General features: G+C 48.0%; 3 protein-coding genes across 5 annotated transcripts in view; 2 read left to right on the forward strand and 1 right to left on the reverse strand.

The window, feature by feature from the left end:
* The first annotated feature begins 50 nt into the window (after nucleotides 1–50).
* LOC113202444 (serine/threonine-protein kinase 26) lies at nucleotides 51–5,452 on the forward strand. Of its 2 annotated transcripts, none has more exons than XM_026416667.2 (10): nucleotides 51–284; nucleotides 1,094–1,318; nucleotides 1,435–1,600; nucleotides 1,683–1,840; nucleotides 1,926–2,111; nucleotides 2,211–2,356; nucleotides 2,440–2,581; nucleotides 2,677–3,123; nucleotides 3,197–3,399; nucleotides 3,479–5,452. In XM_026416667.2, the coding sequence occupies exons 1-10, from the start codon at nucleotides 270–272 to the stop codon at nucleotides 3,489–3,491; spliced, it is 1,701 nt and encodes a 566-aa protein (XP_026272452.1). In that variant the 5' UTR covers nucleotides 51–269; the 3' UTR covers nucleotides 3,492–5,452. The 2 variants fall into 2 exon arrangements, with proteins under 2 accessions (XP_026272452.1, XP_026272453.1); XM_026416668.2 differs by lacking the exon at nucleotides 51–284 and adding an exon at nucleotides 554–867.
* Nucleotides 5,453–5,548: 96 nt separating this feature from the next.
* On the reverse strand, nucleotides 5,549–11,327 carry LOC113202445 (rab11 family-interacting protein 1). Its single transcript, XM_026416669.2, has 9 exons — nucleotides 11,005–11,327; nucleotides 10,296–10,334; nucleotides 10,078–10,183; nucleotides 9,518–9,655; nucleotides 8,851–9,023; nucleotides 8,555–8,766; nucleotides 7,833–8,442; nucleotides 7,582–7,757; nucleotides 5,549–7,495 (listed from the first exon to the last, which is right to left on the reverse strand). Exons 1-9 carry the CDS (start codon nucleotides 11,033–11,035, stop codon nucleotides 7,325–7,327), a joined length of 1,656 nt encoding a protein of 551 aa, XP_026272454.1. The 5' UTR covers nucleotides 11,036–11,327; the 3' UTR covers nucleotides 5,549–7,324.
* A 2,647-nt stretch (nucleotides 11,328–13,974) lies between these two features.
* Nucleotides 13,975–18,327, forward strand: part of LOC113202473 (fringe glycosyltransferase) — a 37,231-nt gene continuing 32,878 nt past the window's right edge. For both annotated transcript variants that reach the window (XM_026416718.2, XM_052274455.1), the window contains exons 1-2: nucleotides 13,975–14,333; nucleotides 15,226–15,627. In XM_026416718.2, the coding sequence (XP_026272503.2) occupies nucleotides 14,100–14,333; nucleotides 15,226–15,627 (636 nt within the window). In that variant the 5' untranslated portion in view covers nucleotides 13,975–14,099. The remainder of the gene's footprint in view (nucleotides 14,334–15,225; nucleotides 15,628–18,327) is intronic.

An 18,327-nucleotide genomic window follows, 5' to 3' on the forward strand; every position in this document is an offset into this window, starting at 1 on the left:
CGTCGTCGCAGGCGTCGCGAGGAGAGGAGGGCGTCGCGGCGGCGGCGGCGTAGTAGCGGCCTGCGGTGGTGGCGGTAGTCAGTGTCGAGTCGGGCCACACGGCAAGATGGCGCCGTCATGGCTGCAGTGGATAGTGGATTGAACCTGTTGACGCATTGGATCGCGTTCAAGTCGCGCAAAGTCAAGTCGTCCCAGGTGCTGGGTTAAGTATGCGGCGGGCGCCGCGACCAGCGCCGCGGTGAACTTTGTCGGACGTCCCAGCCGTCACCATGGCTTTCAATGAGGTGAGGAGGTGTCATCCGCTGTCGTTGTTTTGCCCAGTGGCAGTAGCCAGTGCCTGACCAAATATTTAGCAGGTCTCCTCAATAGGGGGCGTATCTGCTCAGTCCTTCGGGGGTAGTTCCTTGCGCCGCGCTGCGTCCACCCCTCTGCTCGCCCTTAGGCCGTGGGAGGCCTCATCTCTAAGGAATTTGGGGCTGTCTCCGGGTTGGCAATCTCGACATAACCTCCCCGAACTAGGCCAGTGCATTCCGATGGCTGAGCGCGAGGGGAGGCGAGTGCAACATAACCTTCTTGGGATTGGGTTGGATCGATAAATCAAGACATCCCGTCTTGTCACCCCTTTGCCCTTGTTTTCGCGAGGGTGTCATCTGCTCCCCCGAGTTGGCACAGCTAGTGGAGGTTTACGTAGTCCGCATTGACGTGGTTTCAATTTTGTTTATGATTCGGAAATCGGCCAACTCAGATTGACGGAACTGGAATTTCCCTATGAGTTGACAGGAATCCCTCACGACGAATTTCTTGTTGAATCGGCAGACGATTGCTCTGCCTTGATTTTTCCGCTGACTGGCTGTGGTTTCAATGAATGTAAGAAATTTTGTTGGCCACTTATTGCAGCATTTGTGTGTGATAGGTCTAGATTGTTTTTAGATGATGGCCTGGTTTTAACTAATTTGCTTGGAGTTAAGAATAAAAACTTGTATCATTTCCCTTTTTAGTTTTGCCACTCTTTAGTGAATCAGTTAATGATGCCACATTTATTGCCTCTTCAAAGACATGTTTTCAAACAGTTCTTGTAATTTTTGTCTTCTAGAAGGTGGATCCCGAACTGATCTTCACCAAGCAAGAGAGGATTGGTAAGGGATCTTTTGGAGAAGTCTTTAAAGGAATAGACAAGCGAACTCAGCAAGTTGTTGCAATTAAAATAATTGATCTTGAAGAAGCTGAAGATGAAATTGAAGACATACAGCAGGAAATCATGGTGCTCAGCCAATGTGATTCGACATTTGTCACCAAATACTTTGGCTCCTACCTCAAGGTATGACTATTTGTGGGCACCATCACTTCTTTTCTTATTAGCCTTATCTGTTGCTAGTGTTCTTTATCTTATCTCATAATCCTACATTTACCCTATACTGCCCAATTCCTCTTCAGGGTACCAAGTTATGGATTATCATGGAATATCTTGGTGGGGGTTCTGCCCTGGACCTGATGAAAGCAGGGTCTTTTGAGGAAATGCACATAGCCATAATTCTTCGTGAAGTTCTCAAAGGCCTCGACTATTTACATTCAGAGCGTAAATTACATAGAGATATTAAAGGTAATATCTTGAAGAATTGAAGTTTCTGAATATAGTGCCATGGTCCGGATGTTACATGTTTGTTTCTTCCCTCTTTTTCCAGCTGCAAATGTGTTGCTGAGTGAAATGGGAGATGTGAAACTAGCAGATTTTGGTGTAGCAGGCCAGCTCACTAACACTACTAATAAAAGAAACACTTTTGTGGGTACTCCTTTTTGGATGGCTCCTGAAGTTATCAAGCAATCAGCATATGATTCAAAAGTAGGTTACATATAAATTAAAAAATGAAAGGCTTTGACTTTAAAACATGAACAAAGTTTAATTAGTTGCCTTTTTTCGTTTGTAGGCCGACATATGGTCATTGGGTATTACAGCTATTGAATTGGCCAAAGGAGAACCTCCCAATTCAGAACTTCACCCAATGCGTGTGTTGTTTCTCATACCCAAAAATAATCCTCCTCAATTAACTGGTCAATACACCCGTCAATTCAAAGAATTTGTGGAAGCTTGTCTCAATAAGGACCCTGATAATGTATGTATTTTTGGGTGTTTCTCTGTAGTTACACTTCCTGGCAATTTTTACATTGATTATACAATCATACAATGAGTAATTTGTATCTTATTTCTGCAGAGGCCAACAGCCAAAGAACTTCTAAAGTTCCCATTTATCCGTAAAGCCAAGAAGAACTCCTACCTTGTAGACTTAATTGATAGGTACAAGAAATGGAAATCATCACGCAGTGAAGAGAGTGAGACAGAAAGTGAAAACTCTGACTCGTAAGTACATGTGCTATAAAAATATCAATTATCTGTTTGTCCTGTTATAATTTGGTAACTCTCAAATTTACTGCTACCTGTAGGGAAGAATCAAAACCAGATAGTGACATGGATGAGCCATGGATAATGACTGTTAAAGGCGTTCACTCAATCAAACCACCTCCGGAAGAAAATAATCACCGACTAAATGGAAATCATCATCGTAATGATAGGAGCCCTGGCCCAGTAAGTCCCCAAATTTTAATTCTATATCTCTTACTTGTTTCCATTTTTAAAAAAATCTTAAATTTGTTATTTACACATTTTTTCTACTCTACTAGTCTCGACCACAGGGGAATGCTCCTCCACCTCCTTCAGAAAGTCCTCAACATTTGGTACAAGTTCAATCACAATCACAAGTTCAGCCCACATCCCAAACTACTGGAACTCGAGAAAAACGTGGATCTAAAGAAATAGGTCCTTTAGACCACCGGGGAGACAGGCCAGAACATATCAATCGCACTGAACATGCAAATAGAACTGATCGTACAGACCATGGTGTCCGATCTGATCACGCTAATCGTAATGACCGTTCTGAAAGAGCAGAGAGGTCAGATAGATCAGAGCGGTCAGATAGATCAGAGCGATCAGATAGATCAGATAGATCAGACCGATCAGAGAGGTCAGAACGATCAGATGTGGCAGAAAGTGACCGTGTTGGCTCACGCCATGCTCACCACCAACGCTCTCCTTGTCTGTGTCGAGTAATTTATCCCATTATATCTGAGGTAAGTTGTTTTCTTTTTATGTTTAGTTGTACCAATGAAGCATAGGAGATTTACAATTTATATTCTTAACCAGTTACAGAGAAGACGTGATTATAGTCCACAAGGTGGGGAACCTGCACACCGCACTGATGCTATAGAAGAGCTTAAAAATGCTTTTGAACTTGCTGAAAGAGCCAGCCCTGGCATATCAGACCTTTTCGTACGAGAGATGGTACATAAACTTGTCCCAGATGTTACAGATACAGAGATCAGAGGGGTAATGGATAAAATCACTAGGTAAGTACTCATTCTTTGTGTGTGTATTCTCGTTTTTGGTGCTCCAGTAGTACTTATCTATCTTTTCTATTCTGATTAGGGAAACAACATAGGCTCAGCTAGTTATGCACCATTTAGTGTACCTGATGGCCACACCTGTGCATTTAAACGCTAGCTTGTAGCTGCGCCAAATCATGCAGGTTCCTTTTTCAATTACTAAGCAGCAATAAACTGTACTCAGTACGTACTTACACCTTGGACGTGGAGTGGCAGCAGCTCGGAAGGATTACTGCAATGTTAACAAGCGTAGGTATAGAGACGACTAGCACACAGGTCCCCTTTAATAGATCAGTCAAGCACTTATTTATGCATTGAAATAATTATCTCAATCTATTTTGTCGGGAATCAGAAAAGTTACAAATGTAAAGGATACTTTTAAAGGTCCTTCATGTGTATATATTCATTCATAAATCATGGTTACTTTTATAGAAGACAAAGAAAAGAAGTATTGTAAATTTTCCTTGAGGTTTAATAAATTTATTTTTATAGAGTTGTTCTTATGTAAGGTATTCTATGTGGAGGACTTTGTTGAGCCATACTGTTCATGGTAGAATTGTGTGGAGTGACAGCACATCCTTCAAGATGTGTTGTATTTAGTTTTCCAGAGTGAATAGTGTATTATTATTACAAAGATATAAATTATTTTCTGTTCATTAATTTCCACATAATGATTATAATGCCATGTTAATTCATGGGTAAAGTTATACATGCAGTGTAAACTAATGATAAAGTTTAACAGATAGCTGCAGCAGATGGAGTTAATCAACTACCTATGTATGTTGTGCAAAATTATCTGACCACCCCATATCATGAGTGGTTTTCCTTGCTGCCATGTATTTCCTCTATGTGCCATGCTCTTAGAGATACAGAAGATATATGGATGTGTGAAATGAAGGATAATATATTACTAATTTATGTCAAAGTAGTGTTTTCCTCTAAAGCTAAATCTAATTCTACAAAGCAGCTAAGTATTCATTATAATTTACTCATATTAAGTTGAAATGTTGAAACTTTAGATAATTTTGAGGGATTAATTTCTACTTGCGGGTGAAATGGCACATAAAAGTGAGGAATCTTGCTTGTTATATGGGGTGGTCAATCAAAATTGCATGCCATAGCGTCGTGAGCCTGAGATAAATTGCGATGTGTGTGAATGTGTGAGTGAGTGTCTACTTTGAGGGCTGAGCAGATTTTAAGGAATCTTGGTCCACATATTTTTAAACTGTGTGTTCTTTGTTTGACTGGTTGAGGACCATTTTTTTTGTTTGGATTAATTAGTTGGTTGCGTCGTGTTCTCTGTGCTCACAATGTCTACTCTGTGATTAGCAGTCAGAATGCGTCTGTAATTTGGAAGAAGTTCCCCATCCCCGTGATAGTATTATCTTCCATTTGTTGAGACATGAGAAGCCAACGGCCTATGTGAAATACTTATTGTTGCTTCTCCTTTTCTGAATTTTTCCTTTTCTACAAGTTGTTTGTAGTATTTTACTTCTATTATCTAGTGTGTATACACTAGAAGTGTTTTTTATCCATTCCTGAGAGTGATGAAGGAGAATTGTTACTAATTTTTGCTTTGATGCTGAGGGTGAGATTGTGGTATTGAATGTATGGTGTGTGAGTTAAACTGAATGATGTGTGAATGATTAACAGAGTATCATTGACAATAAAGTAGTAAACCTTGTGGAGCACCACAGCTCTGTACATTTTATTTGCCATTTGCACACACTATCGCTGATGTGATAATAAATTGCCACATTCTTTAGAAATAAAGTGCCAACAATTGTGTCTGTGTGTGCGGGGCGGGAGTTGGTTTTAGTGCAGTTACTAAATCTAATGCTGTCTTAAAAGAATTGTAACATTATCATTATTGTTTGTTATGCTAGGGGATTTCTGTGATAAATGCAGAGCTTGATGTAGAACTCTCAGTAGTACGTCTGTCTCCTGTTTTGGCCAACAAGATCTGGCTGTACAGAAACATGTATTTATGAAAGAAATAAAGTTAATTATCAAGTAATTAGACTTATCCATTATGAATTCAACTCCCCAAATGTATTAACCTCCTCTAAGCAGATTCAAAGTAGGAAGGTGTTGGTAAAAAAATTCATGAATGTTAATGATTTGGGATGTTTTATTTGGGGTAAGACGAAGCAGCCTGCAGTACAAATTTTATCATAAATTTACTAAGAATGGAAGACTAACTTGTAGCATTGGCAACTTATATTTACACACGAAATCAAGGCTGTTCACAACTAGTGTACATGCTTCTCTTCCCTCATACAAAATCATAGCTGCTCTATATGGCAATTACTAGTGAGACAGGTGTCGTTTAGACTACTTGTAAAGAAATGACAGGAGGTTCACCAGCTCCATTTTTCTTAAGAATATTTTGCTTTGGACGGAATTTAGGATGTAAAACATAAACACACATCCAATATCCACAAATCAGTCTGGAATTAATGCTTTCTCCCCACATATAACACAGCTATATTATTATTTACTCTTAGATTAAAATATTTGTAATTACAATATATTGCCCTTGCACAGTTGCATTTTTGACGGCTCGGCCCTATATAACCATCACATCCAGATTAATAATATAGGTACCAATAAAACAGCAAAGATGCCTTTAAGCCTCATATGAACTTTTAAGTCTAATAAGAGCAAATCACAGGTCCATACACAGTAATTAATAACATAAAATTTGTTAATATGGCGTAAAGAATGCATGAAAGGGCTTATGTCAGTTTAGAATGCCATGACTCATGTCACATACACCTGCTCTTAGCACTGAGCCAGTCATCAAAAGAAAAGCTGACAATATGCTTCAAATTTGCCTTTATCACAGTAAATATTAAGTATTCCAAAAAATAGGGAAGAATTTGAGGACGTATTTCTGATATTCAGCTCTCACTTAAAAAGCAATAATCACATTGAATCTCATTAAAGTCCATGATACAATCACATTGGGGAAACATTACATAAAACATGATTTTCAAAAGCTGGTTCAAAATGATTTAGCAAAGTAAGTAGCAAGTGCAAGAAGCCTACAAATATGATTTAATATAATAAGTGACTATATCATATAATGGCATCTATTAGTCATCCTCCATTTACCAGGGCAAAATCAAAATCAAGGGAAACCATTTGCACATAACATAAAATCATTATACTTTCAAATTACATTTGTGATGTAGAATTACTTGTATCATAAAATTCTTCTCGGCTTTTTCAGGCATAGTACGCATATACCATCTATATACAAATTCATAAGAAGTTCTTATTCACAGTAGGGGTCAAGAGGCAAGACCATTACGCCTCATTGGAAATACACACTTCCATAGCAGCCTTAGTACCATTTGTCACTTTATAGATTTAAAAAAAACTCACTACTTCTCATGATGACCAAGAGCTAGTTAAAAATTGAAATCTTGCAGAAAGATAGATCTAATATTTACAAAAATTCAACCAGGTGCACACTTGGCCTCAAAAATATGGCAAACAACTAGCATAGGCTGAAGCTAAGAAGTAAAGTGCAGTATAAAAATATGATCTAAATGAATCTGTCTGCGCATAATAAAACATTTCATCAACAGACAAAAACAGTACGTATTAGTCATTCAATAAAATATATATCATCAAAACAATCACCATGCTATACAATAACAATAGTACCTACCAATCTCTTAATATCAATAAATTAAGATGTTGTCATCCTCATAACCAAGCAGAATGTTTATTTGAAAAACCTCTTGAAGACATTAAGATTGTAAAAAGTTCATTCCACATGTTTACAAGAATGAAGCATTCACTGTTTTAACTTAAATCATGAGTGAGCAAACACTGATGGTAATGTTTCAAAATGTAAGTGCTTATCTCATTTTGTAATTTAAGAAAATCGCGCTTGTGCCTTACAAGTAATAAACGGGTTTTGAAGGATCCGAGGAGTGGTTTCCATTACTCGGAGTAAGAGATCGTCTAAGTAGTCTTCAAGATCCTTCACTCGTTTCTTTTGAACATCAAGTTTTCCTTCCATTTTCATGACCATTTCAATCAAGTCCTAAAAAAAATAAAGCGGGTATATAATAAAGTGCTTTCCTGATTCATGATGCCTATAGAAGAAAATTTAAGATTTTCTGCACTTACCTCCCTGCTTTTCCCTTCAAATTTGCGTAAAACTTCAGAGGATAAACGAGACTGCAATTGTGGGGAACCTTGATTATTCTTCTCTTTTTCTCGACCCACAATGATCCTTTCCCCACGAGTGTCAATCGCTGGAGAGTTTAACACAATTGGAGGCTCTGGGGCAGGTGACTTTGAATCTACACAATGAAATAGAATTTATTATTCAAAGCTGTAAAAAACACTTTTACTTTACAAGGACAAAGCAAGCATACCTTTGCCCATGCGGAAATTTTTGAATTTTGATTTCAAATTATTTTTTTCTTTGGTCTTGTCTTTATCTTCCTCTACCTTATCTGCATCTGCTCCCCCACTTCCAATTGACTGTTGAGAGCCAAATGCAGAGTTAAGACCGCTTTTGGTTTTAGTGAAGCTGGGAGAAGCTGGAAGTGCAGGTGATGAAGTCAATGCTGGGGAAGCAGGCATGGCTGGTGAGGTTGGTGCAGGGGTGGATGGGAGTGGTGGTGGAACATCCTCATGTGGTTGGCTTGGGGCAGGGAGCCGTGGACTCTCCCAAGAGCGACGTTTTAGCGTATCTGCACTTGGAACATCTTTGCGTCCACCATACAATTTTTGTTCCCATTCATCAGCTGGTGGAGTCACTGTCACTGGAGAAGGGTTGGGAAGAAGAGTACGAGGTGGCTTAGATGGAGGCCCTAAAGTATTCCGGCCTAGGGATGAGTTGGACACTCCAGAAGCTGACCGCCTTAGGAACTCTCCGCCAGCTAGATTTTCCATTGAACCTGATACAGGAGTATGCTGTGCTCCACTAGATCCATGAATATTAAGAGAGCTGCCAGAACTCTTGTGAGATAGTTCATCAAACTGGAAAACATATTGTACATTAGACTTAAGTATAGGCAGTACTATAATATAGTGAAGTATGTCAATCCTGCTAGCAAGGTTAGACAGATAAAACAAGAAAATTTGAACATACCCTGAATTCATCATCACTTTCACCCTCACTTATGACTCCTGGATCAGCATCACCAATTCTTTGACCAGAAGACTGATAAACAGACCCTTCAGGTAAAACTTCTTCACTTATGTGTTTCTTTGATCCTCTGCCTACTCTGGCTCCAATAGACTTTGCAAGCTTTTTCAATCCCTTCTTCTTTTCCAGACTCCCAATGCTCAGAAGACTTCCACCTTATAAAAAGAGTTATATAAAAACATAGCCCATCTTGCTATTTCTCATAAATACGTGCAATCATACAGTGAAAATGAGCTCACCAACAGACTGTGCCATATGCGACAACTGGCCCAATGAAGATTTGTGTTTTTCTTTCTTACTTAGGTCAGTTAGGGAGCCAGCCTTCACTATGAATCCCACCTTGACTTCAAGTTCACCACGTTGCTTATCCTTTCCCTTCTCTTTGCCAGGTTTGCCCCGAAGTGTATACCATCTGAAAAATTTAAGCACATATAGTGAAAGAAATTCTAAATCCGTCGAGTAAAAAAATGCTAAAAGAATTTAAGATACTGAAGTTTAGTCATTTTTGATAGATGGATAATTTTCACCAACCCATATTTTGCTGAGCCCCACCTAATTCCAGATCCGCCCAAACATTGACGTTCGACATAATACCGCATTAAAGCAAACCCCCCGATTGGACACATTAGAAAATTTCAGAAATCTGCAAAGCACAAGTAACCCCATGCACAAACTCAACATGTCTGCATCTAACTGAGGATGGCGAGTGAGAGTGCATCCTCCTCTGTGTGTGCCTAACTCCTACTCACAAAACACAGGAGGAAAAGTGGGGGGAGAGGAGGGGGGTGGGGGCCGTTTTGTGGGGGCTGCACATTGTGCAGGACAATGCTTGAATGCCCTATCCACCTTTGCATCATCTTAAGCAAAACATTCTGACTTGAAATAAGTTGGCAAAAGGCTACATACCTATTACGGGGTCTTTCGTAGACATCAAACTCAGATAAAGGTATGCTGACAGTTCCTAAAAATTCATCCACTCCCAAAAAATTGCGATGTAGAGCTGTGAGGGTGATCTCTGCAGTGTTGCCATGTTTGGGGATCTCCCTGCAAAAAGAAATTAATACCTGAGTAATTCAACTCTATATTACAAGTGAAAAATGTTTTTGATTTTAAACGAAAACAATACAAAAAAATGCAATATTATATGGAACCAAAAATACTAAACAAATTGGATGTCAAACTGTGCAACTAAACAAACACTGTATTACAGAAGTTTGAGAACAATGACCATTTAGTAACATTACGAAACATCCAAGGCCAGCCAGCCATTGTCACACCCACTCAACTCTCTCCACTGGTCTGCAGAAGACACAACCTCTACCACATAAGCCACAACACAAATGCTGACAAGGACACTGTCCATTGCATATTACAGTAATATTTAATTTGATTTGGTTTGATATTCTCCATTTCCCCAAAAGAAATATTGCAATATTTTTATAAAACAGATAACACCAAAAACTTACAATTCACATTCTTCATGCCATTCAATATTAGCAGGTGCCTTTTCCTTCACAGACGTCTGGTATTTTTCTTTACCCAAAGCAATTGTTACAAAGGCATCATTGAAACCTGCAAAACAAAAACACATATAAACAAACCAAAAACACAATTATAATGGCTTTTACCTTAAAATTTAATTGTAAGAAAATTTAAACAAAAACAAAATAAACAAAGAGCTTACCATTTTTCCCTTTAATGAGAAGTCCACGAGCTTTTTGTACTGCAACAAAAGTAAAGATGTGGAGCTTTAGTCAGAATGTAAAAAAAATCTAGAAATCTCTATTTCCCTTGAGAACTAATTTGTTTCCATGCAAAATTTTCTTTAACTTAGGGGCGTGATCCTCTGATACATGAAAACTTTGTAAGAACTTGTCAAAAACATGTATTTGGATGGTGACCTCCTAAAATCACGAAGAAAAACATGGCCTACATTTGGTCATGCCTCACTAGTTCAGTCTAAACAAGAGTAAAGTAACAAGAGTAAATCTAAAAAAATATTACAGGCTGAAAGACAAGCTCAACAATTTATTCCAAATAGATCTTAAAATGCCACAAACCCGTGTTGTATTTTATGTGGTTTCACTCAGAAATCAAAGAGGAAATACAACTCATCACTCAAACTTTGTTCTTGTTGGAATCGTTGACATATTTTTATTGGCTATTAATTTAATTGCAAGCACATTCTGTCCTGTTTGCTTTCATTACAAAATTCTCTTTTTGAAAGATTCGAAAGGGAAAAAAAGACGAGATAAACAGCGAGGTTATGAGTCATCTGAGTGGAGATAACTGTAGTCATTCTCATTGGTGACACTATCTAGATTAACTAGCAAGGAACAGTTTTCAAAGCAGAGATTAATGTTAAAAAAATCAATTAGCAATACTTATCTTACCTGTCACTTGGACGTGTGTCGGGCTCCACATTTTGATGAAGAATTCACGGCTTCACACGTCACTGGTGGGACATAGATCTCGGACCTCTCACACCATCACCACATTCACCGTTACTCAAGCAAAACACTGCACCACAGCTCTGACAATCCTTCGACCGAATTGTACAAAAAACAACACAACAGATTCGTCGTGTATTAACTATTTGAGCAATGACAAAACAACGTCCAAAGGCAAGGCCTAGTTAGCTCAGATGAGTTTGGGTCGGCCCCAAACACTGCGCAGCACTAGTGCACTCTCTCAATCAGCGACTGTTGCCTGCACAGCGCATGCGCTGGGGAATGAGCGGGGAAAGGGGGAGGGGTAGGGGCGGCGGGGAGGGACGGGGGAATGCGAGCTTCGCGAGTAGAGTGAGCTCAGCCCTCGGCGTTCAGGACCTGTCACGAATCCAAATCAAGCGACCAAGAGAAAAACGTCATCGGCCCTATAGTGCTTAGGTGCTCCTGGGAAACTTTCATTCGAAACACTAACACAAGATAAAGGAGACAGGGGGGGAGGGGATGCTCCACGGCTCCGCGACATTGAGAGTCACTCTCGTTGCGTCACTAGTTCCATGCAAAGTCAATTCGAGATTAGCGACACGGTTGGCGGCGTATCCGAGGAAACAGCGACAGCAACGCACTGCTGCACCACCTGCGCGGGGGACGCCCGTAGGCAACACGCCGGCGCGCGCGCTCACCGGGTTGCCTACCCTCTGCGAGTACGGCGCCTGCCACTCGCGGAGCTCGTATCGCTGTTTCCCCGAGGGTATGATGCTCAGAAGCGAATGTAATTGTGCTACGGCGAATTCGTTCAATCCATCTACTCTTTCACTTAAAACACGACCCCCCCCCCCCCCTTGCTGTCCGATACAAACAGTGGCGTCTGGCGTCTGGACGCGACCCCTGTGTCGCCTGTCTGGTCTGGATCCGACAATACTGGAGAGGATAGAGCGTTCCATTTTTTACTATTTGTACATTTGCCCCCCGGCTGAAAACGTTCCCAGCCGCGGGATGCCTGAGCTGCTCGCGCGGTGAAGTGGAGCGCAGGTGGCACCGCAGGGTCAGGACACACAGGTGGGCAGGGCTCGCAGGTGCGGACGGGACGGAACGGGAAAGGGGCGGGACGAGGGGGGGGGGTGAGCGTTTGGGAAAATAATAAAGAGTTGGCGTGTGCATCGCTGCCGCCGCTGCCGCGCTCTGCTCCGCTGCGCCCGCGGGGCCCCGGCGGGGCTCGCGATGCGGGAGCGACAAGAAAAACTCGTTCAGGTGGGGCGTCGCTCGCGCTTCCCGCGCCACGTCACGTCACGGTCACGCTCCGCCGAGGCGCATTTCAGGAGGGCACGGCCATGAAGGACGCGGTGCCGGCCGGCCGGGTGGGACCGGGACCCTGCTGTGGAGGGATCAACACACATGGGGGCCAGCCCGGCCCAGGCCTATCCGCCTATAGAACCTGGTCACCAGTCACCGGCACTCGTCGTATCAACACCATCAACGCCCAGCTCGCGCTTCCGCCGCGGGGCGTGCCTGTAGGCGTGCCTGCCTGCCTGGCCGTGATACAGCGGCACTCGATACCGGCCGTATCGTACCGCCCCGTTCCGGCACCGGCGGCAGACACCAGCAGGCACGGCAGCAGCAGCAGCAGCCAGTTAGGCCCGCGTGACGGACCGAGGGACAGACAGGCGGACGGACCGCCCACCGTCGATGTATGAAATGTCGTGTCCCAGCCGCAGTGCCCGCCCGAGGAGGTGACCCGCGCTGACCCGGACCCACTGCGCAGTGACCGAGGAGACATTTACGTCGGGCAGGCCAAGGGGGCGGGGAGAAAGGGGGGAGGGGGGGGGGCAAGGGACTGTCACCAAACCGCTTTAAAATTAATCGGAGGGAATGTACATCAATACATATCTACATTAAAAGTGAGGTTCATCCAACCCTCTCTGCTCTCCACCCTCGCAACGTAAGGACAGCAGTTGCTGGATACGCCACGCCTGACATGCATGGCACCACGTTCCACTTAGTGTCGGCACAGGAGCACTATTCTCTGAATTCACGTAGCCTGGACCTAGGCCGGTACGTTTTAGGCAACACGGTGGTTTTCGGTCGCGCTCGGCGCGCACTATTACTAGACCTGCCGTGACCTACCCCAACTGCGCACTCGGCGGCGCCGGTCTCGCTAGTCGCGCTAGTCTCGCTCACTGTGACGACGCCTTGCCTTTTGCAGCCCGGGGGTGGGGGGACGGGGGGAGGGCCTCATCACATCAGCCGGCTGGTAGGGAACTCCCGTGCATTGTTGCCTCTGCTATATCCGTCTCTCTCACTCCCGCTATCACGCTCGAGCACGGCGCGCTAGATAGAAAGAGAGAGAGGGTCGGGCGGTGGCGGGGTGAAAGCAGCCGCTAATTTGCATGGCAGCACTCACCGCGCTCATGCACCTCCCCGGTATGATCCCGTTCCCACGAGGCATTTTCATGGTAATGCCCATGGCAGCCACACGGCAGGCCCGGGGCATCTCATGGCGCGCGCCCCTTCCCTTCAGCGTGTAGGTTCTGCTCTGCACTCTCGCCTGTGTCCCGCTGCGCTGGTCTAGCTAGCGGCGCTGACCATCCTGACCCGTCCTGACCCCGGTCGTGCCGTGCCACCATCCTCCTCCTCCTCCTTCTGCTCCTCCGTCGTCAGTTTCCGGCCGGACTGCCGTCCTGTCCTGCCCGGTCCTGCCTGTCATGAGGTGCTCAGGTCCTTGCCCCAGAAAGTTACGGTGGTGTATCGCCGCCGATACCCCCGGCGCGCGGAGACCCCACCCGGAGTAGTACTCGCGGCCGCCACGGCGCGCCGCGGCAGCACTGTACACCTGTTGGACTCGAACGGCGGGGCGGAGGAGGAGGAGGAGGAGGAGGAGGAGGAGGAGGTGGCGGAGGAGGGAGGGGAAGGGCAGTGTTTACAACATGGCCGCTGGAGGGAGCCGCGTCTCGCATGGTTTCCCCAAACTCAGTTGTATCTCAGCCGCCCTGGGCGGAGGCCCCCATCGCAGGCCGTGACGTCGGGCGCGCGTGTGTGTTCTCATGCCATGTAGGCGCGGTGCGAGTCCCTGCGAGGACCTGGATCCCGTCATCCGCGGTTCAAACTCTCGCCAATTCTCGGGCCGCGCGGCCAGCGGAGGTGGAGGCGCGGGCGGCGCTGCCATGGCCGTCCTGCGAGTCAAGCGCGCCCTGCAGGCGCTCCTGCTGGTGTCGGCGCTCGCCTACATGTCCCTCCTGCTCTACCAAAGTGTGACGGCCACCGGCTACGCACAGCAGGTGTGTGTGTGTGTGTGTGTGTGTGTGACAAGTGCGTGACAAGTGGGATACCAGTGTGTGGCATCAGGTCCTCAAGGCTTAAGGCCCTCCAACACCTGTGTCACTGCGGAAGTGAAGCAATGTCATGTGTGTGTTCTAGTGTGTGCATTGACATCTATGTGTCAGGATAACCCAGTGCTCCGATATTAGTTTTAATTTCTTCGTCAGCATCTGTTACTAAATTGAAACCAAGACTTAAATGTAGATTGCGAAGGATATTAAGTGAAAGTGCTTAAGTTTTTGAAGAATTTGTTGTTTTTGTCACCTGTCACCGTTTGTTTAGGCAAATCTGTAATAATGTCTTCTATGGTCGAATTATTTACATTGTGATCCAATGTGATTAAACACCTGGAAGCGACGGGCGGCTGTGCTGAACCTCAAACCGCGATTCTCTTGCGACTCTCTCAGAGTGCTGGAGCGCTGGACCAAGGCGCTGCTGCAATGCAGTGCGTGTCGCAGCAAATTCGCTATCTGTCTGGTTCCCTTGTCCTCCTGTCGCCGTCCGGCTGTCCGCAGGCCTGTCCGTCTCGCAAACTGCACGGCTGCATGGCGGGGCGGGAGGGCGGGAGGGGCTGGCAGGGCACGGCACGCACCCTGATGCTGGGTCAGCCCCACGCCCGTCCCGCCCGGCCAGCATCCAGTCGCGGTCTCCACCAAAGCCCCTCAACTCGCCACCCGCCCTGCAGAGTTGCGTGCCCCCCACCCCTCGTGCCTCTGTGTACCCGCATTGCATCGCACCCCTGCCGCGAGGGTGGAAGCGGAGGGAACTCCCCCACAATCGCAGCTCGACCCGCAAAATGAGATGCTCGAGCTCGAGTACAGTGCCTCATCATCGTGTTGATCTGCCCCACAGGGTCCCGGAAGGCCGGCGTCGTCTGGAGCGGGGCTCGTGGCGCCGCCGCCGCCGCCCGCGGGCTTGTCACTGCGCCAGCCCCAGCAGGCCTCCAACGGCGACCTGGAGGCGGCGGCGGCCGTCCCGGTGGCGGCGGACAGCAACAGTCTGGACCCGGACCCCGTGACGGTGCCCCCGCTGCCGCCCATGCAGCCCCCGGGCGGCGCGGCGGGGGGCGCCGGCGGCGCCGGCGGCATGGTCCCCGTCAGCGGCCCGGGCGTCATGACGGCCGCCACGGCCACGAGCAAGCCGCCGACCACCACGCTGCAGGACATCTTCGTGAGCGTCAAGACCACCCGGTCCTACCACCGCTGGAGGCTGCCCGTCATCATCAAGACGTGGTTCCAGCTCGCCAAGGATCAGGTGAGTCCGGCTCCAACCCCCCGCTGCCCGTCGTCGACCCATTCCTCGTCGTGCACCTCTCTCGGTGCGAGGCCGTCTCGTCCGTCACCGCGCCGGGGCGGGTCGCAAGCAAGCGCGGTGTCCTGCGGCGCACTTTACTGCTAGCCACACCTCTCGGCTCTCTCTATCCCTTTCTCTCCCTCTCCTCTCCCCCACATGCACGACGCTCTCGGATACAGCTGTTATAAGCCCCATGCGCGTTCCATGAATCGAGCGCTAGAGCACCGGCGAGCCCGGCGTGCTGCGCGGCCTGCGCGGGGCGTGGCGCGGGCGCGGCTCTGGCTGCACCAAGTACCCCGCCATCACCCTCTGCCGCAGAGAGCCGGCCCGGACTCTCTCATCAGACCTCGGCGCTGAGCTGAGCAGTTTCTTATCTGCTTCATGTCCATTCCGCCGCAGCTTTTATTATTACTAGTTTCGTTCTACTTCTGTTGCCCCCCCCCCCATCCCCTTCCTCTCCGGCCTGCGCGGAGATGAAGTCCTGCTGCTGCTCGGCGGTGCTCCGGCGCGGCGCGCACTTTACTTTGTTGGGGGCAGGACTTGTTTTACGGCCCTTGTGCGCTCGCGGCGCGACTGACTGCAGAGCAGGCCGAGCAGGCCGAGCAGGCCTAGCCGCCCCCGGAGGAGGCCACGCTGTGCTGCTGTGCTCTTGTAGAACCGCGGGAAGTGCCCGTGCTGTAAAAGTCGTTCCCGACATGTTCGGCGCCCGCACCGCGAGCTCACGGCCCGGATCCATCAGTCATATAGCCGTACGTTTCAGAGGGTATATAAGAAATTCGGAACACGCCGGGCAATTTGTTTGCGGCTGATCGGAAACGTGTCTGGCGCCTGTTCCTTCGTCTGCTTGTTGTTATTATAATTTTTTTCTGCCCGCCCTTGTCTGGTGTGCGGGCGGGGGTCGTGTTGTTTCGTGCGGAGGTCTATTTCATCAAACTCATACGAGCGCGCGTGTCCTCCCCCGTGTTGTGTGGGTACTACGAGCCCCCCGCGGAGCGTGGCTGGGCGCGGCGGGTCTGGGCGCGGCGGGGCTGCTGGAGAGGCGAGAAGAGGCGCCCTCCCCTGACGTCTGACGTACGGCGTCTCCCCTGCGCGCCGGCCGGGGGTTCAGGATTACGCACTCGGCCGCGGAGCTGACGCGCTGGCTGACGCGCTGGCTGCCCGGTGGCTGCCGTCAGCCCGTCACTCTGACACTAAGGCGACTACCTGCTAATAACCCTTTGGCGTCGGGCTGACGTCCGGCTGACGGCTGGACGTCCCTGGTCCAGCCGGTGGCGGCCGGTGCTCTGCGCTAGGGGGAAGGACCTCGACCCGACTCGCGTCCGAAACCTATCGGACGTTTTGATCCTCTATAGGATAGGAAAATATTCTTCTGCCGCGGCGTCGCCGTGTTGCATGTTTAACGTGGCCTGTCATTTTATAGGAAAGCAAAGCAGTCTCCCAAAGCGTAGAGCGTCTTTTATGAAGGCACAATGTTTTCCTCTCGCTGCCGTCAATTCAAAACCGAGGGCTCCGTTCCGTCGGCATGGCATGACCATGTGGGCAGTGGTCTCCGAGCTTAATTAAGGGCCTCTCGGCAGCCGGTCGGCCCCCCTCGCCTCGGCCCGACGTCCCGCCCCGCCCCGCCCCGGCCGTGGAAGACGAATACACTCGGTCGCTCCCGCGCGGGGGTATGCAAACCAAACAGTCTGGGAGGCGGGCCAGGCGGGCCCTCCTGGACCAAAGCGCGCGCGAAAACCTGCGCGAGGCCCGGCTTAATTGGCTGAGCCCGGGCCCGGGCCGGCCCCCGAGTGGCAGAAAGGGTTCTGTGGTCGTTTTGGTTTAATTCGCGCAGCGCTACATGCGGTCGGCTAAGGAGAGCGCCCCAAGCAGCCCGACGGCTCCGGGAGGAACCAAAGGAGTTTACGTTATTGGCCGGTGTGAGTTAGAAACCCCGCGCGGGCTCCGGACCGGCCGGCCGGCGGGACCCCCAAGGACATCGTCACCCGCGGAGCGGCCGACCGATATGGGGCTGGCACGCACACCCCGATGACTTTCCATTATTATTATTGTTGTTGTTCCTTTTCCTGTTTATTATTTCGTATTTCTTTTTATTTCTGCGCACGGAACCGACGGAACCGAAATCGCCGCTCCAACGCGGTGGTTGATGTCTGTTGCATGCTCAGGGGCCGTTGTCCAGCTCTGTACGCGACGCGCACACCACGCCGGCCCGCTTTATTTTCGATTATTTACGAAACGCTCTCTCTCGCTCTCGCAGCAGGCCGAAATTAATGAGGTCGGCGTTAAGGAGGACCCGGGCCCTGATTGTGTCTAATCCCGGACCCGGCCGGGCCCGGAATGTCCTGTCCAGTCCCTCTGGCGGCCCGGCGGCGGCCCGGGGACGGCCGATAGAGAGATTGAAATTTCTCATAAGATGTAGTGGTGACAGCGGACAGGGTGACACACCCGGCGGCACACACCTGCCCGGCGGACCCGCCCGGCACGGTAGTCAACTCGGTGTTCGGATTCTTTCGGAAGCAGTGGTGTTGGACACACACACACACACACACACACACACACACACACACACTCGCTCACATGCACGGTGGCACACCCGTGTAGTCAACACATTCGTTGCATTCCCTCCTCCCGCTCAGTCATTTGGCCCTCCCCCTCTCCCCCCCC

This window comes from Frankliniella occidentalis, unplaced genomic scaffold (assembly GCF_000697945.3).
Source record: "Frankliniella occidentalis isolate FOCC.00 unplaced genomic scaffold, Focc_3.1 Scaffold396, whole genome shotgun sequence".
Lineage (NCBI taxonomy): Eukaryota > Metazoa > Arthropoda > Insecta > Thysanoptera > Thripidae > Frankliniella > Frankliniella occidentalis.

Coding starts and splice junctions, on each gene's coding strand:
- LOC113202444 (XM_026416667.2), top strand. Junction 1,601..1,682: donor ATTACATAGAGATATTAAAG/GTAATATCTTGA, acceptor CTCTTTTTCCAG/CTGCAAATGTGTTGCTGAGT. Junction 2,582..2,676: donor ATGATAGGAGCCCTGGCCCA/GTAAGTCCCCAA, acceptor CTACTCTACTAG/TCTCGACCACAGGGGAATGC.
- LOC113202445 (XM_026416669.2), bottom strand. CDS start 11,035: ATGTGGAGCCCGACACACGTCCAAGTGACAG. Junction 10,184..10,295: donor TCTCATTAAAGGGAAAAATG/GTAAGCTCTTTG, acceptor TTTGTTTTGCAG/GTTTCAATGATGCCTTTGTA. Junction 9,024..9,517: donor TACGAAAGACCCCGTAATAG/GTATGTAGCCTT, acceptor TAAATTTTTCAG/ATGGTATACACTTCGGGGCA.